Source organism: Larimichthys crocea, chromosome XIV (genome assembly GCF_000972845.2).
Source record: "Larimichthys crocea isolate SSNF chromosome XIV, L_crocea_2.0, whole genome shotgun sequence".
Lineage (NCBI taxonomy): Eukaryota > Metazoa > Chordata > Actinopteri > Sciaenidae > Larimichthys > Larimichthys crocea.
Window position 1 is genome coordinate 8083497 of NC_040024.1, and position 11632 is coordinate 8095128.

The 11632-nt window shown below is 45.7% G+C and overlaps 1 protein-coding gene across 2 annotated transcripts in view; it reads left to right on the top strand.

Moving 5' to 3' along the window:
- Nucleotides 1-7513, top strand: part of arhgef40 (Rho guanine nucleotide exchange factor (GEF) 40) — a 39112-nt gene extending 31599 nt beyond the window's left edge. For both annotated transcript variants that reach the window (XM_019266644.2, XM_019266645.2), the window contains exons 25-27: nt 814-923; nt 2798-2841; nt 4108-7513. In XM_019266644.2, coding sequence (XP_019122189.2) covers nt 814-923; nt 2798-2824 — 137 coding nt within the window. In that variant the 3' untranslated portion in view covers nt 2825-2841; nt 4108-7513. The remainder of the gene's footprint in view (nt 1-813; nt 924-2797; nt 2842-4107) is intronic.
- Nucleotides 7514-11632: the final 4119 nt, after the last annotated feature.

The following is an 11632-nucleotide window of genomic DNA, read 5'->3' on the forward strand; positions in this document are numbered from 1 at the left end:
CTAAAAGGCCCTGTAGAGCTGACCCCTGTTAGATCACACATAGCTCAACTTTAATGTGAATATCTGTTCAGTGTCCAGGAATCCGCCAATTCTATGAAAATCCATTAAAAAAACCAACCAAACAACGAGGAAAACACCTCATTGTCTTAATGCTATCAACAACTTGGAACCAGCAGCAGGTTCACGACAGCTGCCTGTTAAAGAAAGTCAGAATTCCACCTGGAAGATTAGGAAATTACCAGCCGGTTGACGGAAAGTTACAAGTTATGATCTCGAACGTCACGTCACAAATTTGTGCAGCATAATCTCATTACAGCATCTGAAGGTGGAGTTTCCCCTTTAAGAATCCGAGTCCACGGGGTTACAGCGCGGAAAAAATTTCAATAAAAACAAAATCTAACTCTCCAAAGGCCGCTGTTGCCCCGGAGCCAAAGTGATTCCCCATTCATAGCGGGGTGTAATGCACGCACCGCTCACCAGGTGTCTCTTTGAGTGCGAGGCAGCTCAGGATTTCAATGCATGAATTGTCCTCCGGGACAGAACACAGTGTTAGAAATTCATTGAGCGGGATGAGAGAAATGCCTCCTCTCTTTGTCTCTCCCATAGCCGGTCTCATGGCTTTCATTTGGATTAAAAAACATTATGGCACGACGATTTGTACGTTATAAAAGTGCACACACGCAAATCATGCCTGACTGCAGGATGGCGTCATTATTTGACAGGCAAATGCACATTTTAAGTGTTTTATTGATGCTGTTTAACCTATACACACCTCTCTCACACACACACACACACACTTTCTCTGTCTGTCAGTCCACAGTAGCTGCTCAGACTCCTCCTCCGTCGGCAGTCAGAAGGAGGGGGGATCCCCGGCGTCCGGGAGGGACCCGAGGAGAAGCTCCGGATCAACAAGTTACTCACAGGTGGGGTCAAAGTGTATCTACATAACAAACACGACCCAGTGAGAGTTTATTGGCCCAAATAACTGGACACATGGCTGTGGTTATATATAGATTTTGAAATGTGAGGAATGTGAGTTGAGGCCAGGTTAGGGTCTCTCCAACTGCAACCGCAGCCTCTTTCCCAAAAGCTTTGAAAGGAATCTGTTTGTAGCTTTTTTAGGGAACTTTACCTGGACGTCTCTGCTGAACGTGGACACATATGGGCCTTGAGGCTGCCAACGAGGACAGCATTCTTTCAAACCATGTGCTGGTTGTCTGCAGTGTCAGTTCAGCTCACATAGATTAGATTATTACGTGTGCAGCGTTGATGTTTGGCATCAGGCTCAGCGCAGCAGGGAGCGAGCAGTGACGGCATGAACTTATCTTGTTGATTCAGAGCCTACAGTTGGACGCTGGGGTGGAGTTAAGGGCGAAAAGTTCCTGGAAATCTACCGGAAACTTTCCATGGGAAGTTAAGCTTGGGAACATTCCAAATCGTAAACATTCCATGGGAATTATGGAAATTTATGGAAAATAATGTGAATTTATGGAGATTAGCTGGAAATATGGGGATAATTTAAACAAACTATCATATCCAAGCATATAAATATAAACATTGTATTTTGTCATACACAGACATGCAAAAATTAAAAAAAACATTTAAACAGATTTATTTGTAAGTAGAACTTTATCAAGATGAATTTACCTGTGCAGGTAAGGGGGCGTGGCCTCAATAGCCCTGCATGTACTTTCATAAAATCTGGTTGTTTTAGTCAAGATTATGCTAAGATATATTTACCCCAACTATATATTTAAGTTCCCTGTTAAAGGGCCAACCTTCAACTTTGTAGTTTATTCCCATTAATTCCCGTTAATTCCCATGGAGAGTTTCGATCTGATGATCTGTGCATGAACAAGCTTGCAGGCTCTGTTTCATTATTAGAAGCAGGAAAGTTTATTGGAATATTACTGATGAACAGACACAAGCGTAAAAAATAACTTTCATTTTCAGTTTTACTCAACTTTAACTTTCATTCTACATTATTTATACTATTACTTCCAGCCACTGAGGTAGAAGGAGGGAAAATGAGTCTGTGTTTTACCATGGAAATCATTTATTTGAATTTTTAGTGACTGTATTCTGTGTTGAGCATCAGTTTTATGGATAAGACGGCAGTTTGTTCGATGTTTCCACATATCTGTCGTAATCATCCCTGTAGGTCAGGGGTTAAAACGCCGTCTGTGAACTGCAACATCTTCTTAATTCTTTTCATCTCCCGGATATCGACGTCTAATGAAGGCGTAAAAATGTTAAAACACACCAGATCATCTTTTTAAGAATGAATCCATTGGACGGCAGATCCGTCATCTCCTAATCTGTTATTCACAGCTCTGCCTGTTAGCCTGCATATAAGAACAGATATGTTCCTTTATTCTTCGTGTGAAGTTATAGATAAATGCTTTCAAACGTGTGTGACCTATTTTCTGAGATCCTCCAAACAGCCACACATCTGTACGTTAGTGTGTGTGTGTGTGTGTGCATCTTCTTAGCTGTAAGTAAACAGAAATACCTGCCTGCCATCTCCACGCTTTAAATGAATTTGCTCAGTGCACACACACACACACACACCCTCTCAATCTCCTTATCTAGCAAACAGAATATGACAGATTGGCAAACAGACTGCGCTGGGAACAGATTGACAGACAGACGGACACACGCCGCCCAAACAGATAGGGCAAACACGCCGTACAGCGATACGCACACATCCAACGACACACACACACACACACACACACACTCTCTCTCTCTAGCGGGGAATTAAAAATGTGACTGTTTCTTGTGTTTTTTTTTTCAGAGTCAGTCTCCATCTACAGCTGTGTAACTGTCATCTCAATGAAAGTAAGTCCCCGCCTTTGTTACGTATCCGTCGCTGCTCTTTTTGCGTCCGCTGCTTTACGTTAACGCGACCCTGCCTCGCTCACCTCACACCTTTTTCTTCTATAACCTTTTTATTGTCATATAACGCCAGTGCAGAATGACGTTTCCATATAGATCTCACTTACAACTGTTTTGTTTTGAAGTATACAACAATGCCAAACATGGATAGTCTGTGATTTCTGCTCACGTTCAGGTTCCGCAGCATTGTTTTGTTTAAGCTGCATTACAGTCGTCCCTCGCTATATCACGGTTCACTTTTCGCGGACTCGCTGTTTCGTGGATTTTTTTCAGTGTAATTTTGCATGTTTTTTTTTTTACAGTGTACTGTACAGTATGAACGCACATTGTGTTCTGCGTCCTGATTTATTAAGGGAGTACTGTACAAAATGCGTGTAAAAAGGTGTATAAAAGTGTGTGGTTAGGGGTTTTACGCCTTAAAACATGTATAATAATTGTAAAACTTACTTCGCGGATTTTGTTTATTGCGGGTTATTTTCAGAACGTATCCCCCGCGATAAACGAGGGACCACTGTATACCGTATTTTCCGGACTATAGAGTGCACCTGAATATAAGCCGCACCGCAGTATAAACTGCTGATATCCAGGTTCAGAAATGAGATATTTACCGGATACACAGAAAGATTTTGTACCGTAAATGTTTATATATACACCTGAACTGACTGTTTCCGAACAGTGCCTGTAACACGGCAGTAAAAGGTCTCACCATGGATTCATTAACGGCAAGCTTACGTGCAGCAGCTCTGTTTCCTTCCTGGATAGCCAGATCGACGGCCTTCAACTTAAAAGCTGCGTCATACGAACTTCTTCGTGTGCTTTCCATGATGAGGGTGTTCTTCTTTGCACCGACTTCCCCTGTCTGTCTCGTTTTTGCACTTCCTGTTAGAGCGCCCCGTAAAAAGAGAAATCAATAGAAAAGCCGCATCTTTGTATAAGCCGCATGGTTCAAAGCGTGGGAAAAAAGTAGCGGCTTATAGTCCGGAAAATACGGTATATTAAAGCAGCATTGTCATTGTATCAGTTCATGAGAGCGATCCGCCTTGATTGCTCCAACATGGTAGATTTCTCTTCATACGTCGACTCTTGACCTCGGGCGTGATTAAAATATCAAATGGAACTGGTGGATGTTTGATGTATTTTCCACACATTTTGAGATTTTTATTCACTTTACACCTTTTAAATGAAACGATTTGTGATGATTTGTTTCAGAAACTGGACCATGGACTTTCTGAAGAATCATCTCTATCTCACCTCTGGGGGAAAAAGCCAAACTGGACACAACAAAAGACTTTGTTTGAACTTCACCCACATGCCTTACTCCCTCATTCCCCCTTCATCACCTCCTTAAAACAAGCAGCAGATTAGCCGGAGCGGAGCGGCGCTGCACCCCCTTACCCCCCCTTAAATAAAACCGGATCAAAACCGCCCCTGTTCAAACCATGACAAGCAACCAGCGGGGCTCTCTGCACTCCGCCATTTTGGATCTGCCAGTCTCAGTTGCTGGCAGAGTCATTGACACCAAAGGCACTTCAGCCACACAGTGCGGCCATTGTCTGCCCCGCGGCCCCCCGCTAGGCCAAACCACTTGGTCTGAACCACTGACTGCCCGGCTGGCTGACTGTACGCATCACATGCTCCGGCATCTGATAATAAACAGGAAGTGACACACGGGGCGTAAATGCACCGTAGGATTGCAGATTCAGAATGTATTATGTACTTTGTCATTTTCATAAATGGAGTACTGTAGGCTGGTTTTTTGTCCCCCCCTCCCCTCCTGCCTGTGTAGAAATGCGTAGCATAGGCTAAGGTGTGATTGCATCTATGTAAATGAGGCAGGGGTGGTGTGAGCATGCACACAAACACACACACAAACACACACACAGTGTCTCTCAACGCATGCAGTCATTCTTATTGTTACAAGACAGTGGAGCACTATTCACATGCTCACACACACACACACACACACACACTCGCTGAGGCCATTTTAGAGCCTGGTACAGTGTCTAAATCATCGACACACACACACACACACAGTGAGCGTCACACGTCTCACAGCGTTTGTTCGTATTAACAGTGGCGAGGATTTAAGGCGATATTTAGTCAACACGATTCCTTAGTGCCTTAAAGAAAAGTTGCTCCGTGTACCGAGTTTAACGAGTTTAATGCTATAACTTTTTTAATATAAGATGCCATATTCTATATGCCAAAGGTATAAAAAGGGTGTCTGTGCAATGTCGACGTGTGTACAAAGAGGTTTTGTCGTTACATTGAGCGTTGAGCTGGACTGCTTTCTCCATAAAATGGAGAAAGGTGGATTTGTTGACGTGCCATATTTCCGGGTTTTTACGACTCCTGATTATTCTCAAAGAGCCGATTTACACAAATCAGACTTCTAGTTTTTTGTTTAGATTGGCCCCAAAAAGTTGATTTCGGCTCCGGTTTGCGAATTTTGACAGTTTGAAGAGGCCTTAAAACGTTTAACACGACTTTAAGGACGTTATCTTTTGTTATATTTTGGGTAATATACCTATTTGCTTCCCTGTTGGGAGTTAGATGAGTGGATCGATACCACTCTTGTGTCTCTAGGGCAGCGCCGGTCCTGGCCACATTTGCGCCCTGGGCGAACCCCCCCCCAAACCCCCCGAGGCGCACATTTTCTCGTGCGCCCTCACGGCCGCCCGTGTGCCACCATCGGTCTGTCCGCCGCCCCCCTCTGCCTTGTCAACACCCCGCTCCCGGGGCGCCCGCTCCGCTAACTTAATGAGCGGTATCGAAAAATCGCGAGGTTTTTTACTTTTTCGGGTGCTCGTGTGCCCCCCACGGAGACTGCGCCCTGGGCGGCCGCCCACATTGCCCATAGCTAAGGCCGGCCCTGCTCTAGGGTAAAGCTTTAGCTTAGCTTAGCTTAGCATAAAGACTGGGAACAGCTAGCTGTAGCTCTGCCCAAAGCTCAATAATTAACAGACCAGTTGTGGTTTAAGGTGCCGGACTTCCTTCCTGTTGTTTTTACACTTTTCCGTATGAATTAAACAAACTGGTAGGCGGATTTTGCTACCTAAGCTAAGCTAAGCTAAGCTAACGGACTGCTAGCGGCAGCTTCACATTGACGGCAGATGTGTGTATTGTGACTACATCAGTGCCAAACACGTAAATAAAATAAAAAACGTTGCATGGCGTGTTGCGGCGCAGCCAAAGATTTCATACAAAGATTTCATACAAAGATTTCATACGCTGTAAAAACCAATCGTCGTCCACGCGCCCGTTTGATTGGACGGGCACGTGTCACTATCAAACAATATCATCCTTTAAAAAAGGTACAAACGTGTGAGCGAACGCCGGCTCGCACGCGGCGGCGTTATCAGATTCAGCACGTCTCATATCTGCATTCAAATTCAAAAAATTGCAAATGGCCATCGAGCCGTCTCTGAATCAATATGTAATTTGTCGGCTTCGGAGGAGCCCCGCACACTTCATAGCCTTTAGCTGTTTGGTACATTGCGTTATTATTGGAGGCGATGTAATGAACACCATCTTTCATTCTCGGCAGTATAGATCGTGTATGCAGAACTCCTCGCAGTATTCATGTATAGAAACTTTTTTGCTCTTGTTGCCATGACACTCCGCCTGATGTTTACATTTTTTTTTGTTGTTTTTTTTTAAATGTTGGAAATGCATGTTATGCTTACTTGATATTTGTACTTTGACTGTTTTTATTCTGTGTCGAATTAAAACTGGATACAAGCTCCGAAAGCTCAAAAGGAATGGAGGGAAGGGAGGGAGGTCGTGCTTGAACCTTTTTAGCGGGTCTAACTTCAAAATGATGCGGGGGCCCGCAACCTCGTAACCTCCGACTTCTTCTTCTTCTTCTCTAAAAAGCCAGCTGTGTGCCGCTGCTTCGTCCACACACACACACACACACACATAAAGAATGATTAGATAACTACAGTGCAGCCAGCGCCATATCAAATAGTTCGAGGGATCAAATTCTCTCTCTCAAAAAAAAAAAAAAAAAGAAAGGGGGGGAGGGCAGTTTGAGAGCAACGAGAGAGAGAGAGAGAGTGTGTGTGTGTGTGTGTGTGTCCATCTGTGCATGTGAGCGACATAGAAGGGAGGAATGAGAGATAAAGGGTGGGCAAAGAGGGAGGACGAGGAGGGGGGGAGCGGACAGAGGAGAAAGGGAGCGACAGAGGAGAAGGACAGGAGACAGTAGGTGGGAATGATGGGAAATGAGCGAGGGCGAAGGGGGCAGACAGAGAGAGGGAGAGGGAGAGAGAGAGAGGCACAGTCAAGGGGGGGAGGAAAGAGGAAGAATAGAGGAGGGGGGCTTATAGAAAAGAGGGAGACACAAAGTGGAGTTGGAACTTTCTTCTAATGGAGAGAACTAAGAGAGGGCCGAGGAGAGAGAGAGAGAGAGAGAGAGCGAGCGAGCTGCAGAATGGATGAAGGAGAGAGGGAGAGCGAGAGAGAGCGAGCGGGGTAAAAAGGGGGGATGTTGACAAAGCAGCGAGACTGTGGCGAACAAAGAGAACGTGAAGAGAATGAGTCGGGGGAAACATCAAAGGGATTTTTCAGGCCCGGTTACCGGGACAACAGACATTTGCATGCGATTAGCTTTTTACATCATATTAAGAAGGGTTAGGGTGAGGGAGGGGGGAGGGCGAGAGAGAGAGAGAGAGGGAGAGAGGGGAGGGAGCTATAGATCACACACACACACACACACACACACACACACACACACACACACTGTATGAGATAGAGAGGGACGTTGGTCATCTCACGCGGATAAACTGACTTACAGGCAGCCAGCCAAGCGTTCCCTTTGTAAAGCAGCGAGCGTGTTGAGGGGAGATACAGTAATATGCCGCCGCAGACATTTTGGAGAAGGGGAGGTCAAAGCAGGCAGTGTGTGTGTGTGTGTGTGTGTGTGTTTTTATTTAAGCTCTGAATAAGAGTTTGAAACGATGACTCAAAGCACCATCTGCCCTCCGCCGACACCTACGGCTGCAGGTTCACGCCGCCGGAAATCGATATTTTATATATTTCTGTGTTTTCTTTTGACACTTTTCTTCTTTTGACAGAACAGACGCAGCTCGAGGAGAAAATGAGACCAAAAAAAAGCAACAACAAAAATTTTTTTTGCACATTTTTGGATTTAAAAACAACAAAAATCTATAAAAAGACGAAAAGAAAAAAAAGATGAGAGACATGAAACATAACGCTGATTATTAATGACACACATGCATATTCATACACACCGTCTAGACGCAGGTAGCGGACACGTAAACACCTTGTTGTTTGCGCACACACACCTCACACACACACACACACACACAACCTTCAGTGCAATCATAAAAAGCCATTAAACATGTTTCTATGTGCACACACACACACACACACACACACCCTCCGGCATTTTACACATGTAATATTATCCCTCCGTATCTCCCCTCCACCTCCATCCATCCATCCTTCCTTCCTTCCTTCCCTCCTGTCTCTCCATCAATCCACACCCCCTCCCCTCTTTTCCTCTCCATCTCTCTCTCTCTCCCCCCTTTTCCATCCATCTTCCTCCCTCCCCTCTTAATCTCCACCTCTTATATTTCTCCACCCCTTTCTTCTCCTCTCTCTCTCTCACTCTCTCACTCTGTGTGTGTGTGTGTGTGTGTGTGTGATGCTTCAGTGCCCTCTGTATTGTGGCTGCATTGTGCCAGTAGGCGTCGCCGCGACAGCCGTTGTCACGGCAGCATTGTGATGGGAGGGAGGGAGGGAGGGTGGTGGTGGTGGTGGTGGAGGGGTGATGGTGTGTGTGTGTGTGTGTGTGTGTGTGTGTGTGTGTGTGTGTGTGGGTGTAGAGGGGTTGGAGTGTATTACAGTATCAATACCCTGACACTGCGACAAAAAGGACAGCAGCCGTAGCCACATATCACTCCACCTCTGCACTCCTCCTCCTCCGTCATCTCCTCCTTTCCCCTCCTTACTCCCTCCACCTCCACCTCCCTCCTTCCCCCCGAATCAATTCCTCCTCCTCCTCCTCCTTCTTCCAATTGATTTCCCACCATATCTCACTGAATATGTACATATTGATCCTCCTCCACCTCCTTCTCCTCCACCTCAGCCCATCTCAGCCTCATCCCTCACTCTTTTCTTCCTCTCCCCTTGTTTTTACTCAAACATCTATCAGATTTCACCCCCCCGCTCCACCCTCTCTATCTACATCCCCTCCACCCTTATCTCACTCCATCCTTCCCTCACACTCGCACACACACACACACACACACTTTCCTCATCTATCATTTCATCTCCTCAATTCTTTCTCTCTCTTTCTCTGTGCCATCTCTTCTGCCCCCCCTCACCCCACCACCTCTCTCCTCCATCACACCTCCCTCCCCGTCTCCCTCCCTCACGGCTGTTTGTGTGTGTGTGTGTGTGTGTGTGTGTGTGTGTGTGTGCGTCTGTCTCACTCACTCTCTGAATATTAATTGGTGCATTTCTGCTGCGGCGGAGAAAACAATCAAAGCGTCAGGGGCGGGTGATGATGCCACTGTGGCAGCCGCAAACACGTACACATATGTACCGTGAGCGTACACACACACAAACACACACACACACAAGGCCAACACACACACACACACACAGAGTACAGATGCAAACATATATGCACATATATGCTGCTGACATGCAAGACACAAACACACACACTCGTTCACAATGCGCACACGCCGAGGCGAGCGTGCGCCGCACATATGCCACAGACTTAGTCAGTCACTCTCAGACACACAATGGCAGGCTTACAATGGCTGATCCAGGAGATATGTTCAGTGTCAGCAAAGACATTTGGATTTCCCAGCCAACCAGCTCCACGTTTTTTTAGCTCCAGCGCTCCGACGCCCCGAACGCACGGCGTCGAAGCGTTTGAAGCGAGGCCTTCGAGCTGAGAAACATCCAGACCTGCAATTAAGTGATAAAACCGTTCGTGCTGCGGAGGGAAAGCAAACAAACAAAAAGGTGGAGGTCACGTGGAAGCTAAAACAAAGCGTGTCAAAGTGAGAGAGAAAGTAAAGACGGTTTCTCTAATCCACACGCTGTACAGCTGGTTTTGTTTTCTCTGAATCTCATCCAACTCTTTAAAAAAAAGGTGGAGGAAGAGTACGTCCTGGCCCACGTACTGTACCGCAGACCTGAACCTCGTACAGTTCTCGCGCTTTCACGTGGAAAGAGTCGAGGTTCAGCTCTCCAGACTTTAAACTGCCTGACGTAGATTGCTGCAGATAAAGTCGGTGACGGAGGTCTGATGAAAACATTCGAGTTAAATCAAGAGCCAGCTCGTTGAAATAACTCCAGACGGATAATAGGAAGATGCAACTTCCGGTGAAAGTTGATCCGGCCGCGTGTCCTAAACGTAGATCAAGAGATTCCAATGAAATCTCTTGATCTACGTTTAGGACGCAGGCCGGAATCTCTTGATCTACTTTTCTGAGACTGGGTGACTTTTAGGCGACTCTGATGCCTTTTCGTTTGAGTATGACACCTGAGTCTGAGATCTGGAATCTTCCAATGGAATCTCTTGATCTATGTTTGGATCCGGCCGTGCGTCCCAAACATAGATCAAGAGATTCCAATGGAATCAGATGTAAAGTCGTCTGTAGGCAACAAGTCTGTGATGAAAACAGGTTGAGTAACCTGAAGCTTCTTACTCTGGTCCGGTCCGGTCTTTAGCTGGTGCACAACACCCCACCAAAAGTTTGAAGTTTGTAAGTCTGACTGTTTAACAGCAGCAGCAGTTTGTCGACTTTAAAAGACGGTATCAAGAACGGACAGAGTTCAACGTTTCTTCCACCCAACGGATAATCGCAATATGGGCAAAGACGTGGATCACCAGTGGACTTGATTGACAAGCCATCTTTGGTGGAGTCCGCCACCATGTTGACCCTGAATGTTTCTACAGTAACCAAAGATGGACAAACAAAACACTGGGTTGATGGTGTTTGCTCACATTTTTTCACAGATTTTGCAACATTTGTAGTTTCTTTTCCCCGATAGGATGGAGGGTGGACCTTTAAAGGCCTCCTCCATTCAAAAACACATCTGTCTTATTGTTACTTCACTTGGATGTTTGACCTTTGACACGCAGAATGATGTTTGACAGTAGAGGTGGTGGACACACGAGCAGGATGCTCATCAGGTGGTCAAAAACAGCGTCCAATGGGACGATGACGTTGTTGGATTAGCGAACAGCCATGACGACTTTTCAAGGTGATTTCACCACCAAACCTGCCTTCAACTCATCGAAACTGTACAACTATAACTTCATAGATGTCCAACTTTCAGCAGAGGGAGGTGCGCTAAAGTCCACGTCATTGATAAGAGGACAAACAGGACAATGTTATCCTGCTAAACCACGATCATGTGGAATGACTTTTCATGCTTTGCTCACATATTTTTATTTCAATCACAGCCGTGTCTTGCTCGATGACGGACTGTTTGGCCACCAGGGGGCCCCCAAGCTGCTGCAAGTTCAGCCTCAATGCATTTTGGGAGAATTATTTGTATTTATTTGTAGACGTCACGTGTCGGCGGAGGAGGGTAATGGAAACATAAGACAGATTTCAAACTATTTTTCATATTGTTGATTTGTTTTCATTGTTTCATGTGTTTTTCTTCCAGTTCTTCTTGTTCTGTTGTTTCTTATAAACAGAGTCAGAGGTCACAGTGTTTCATGTTTCTTACCACACCA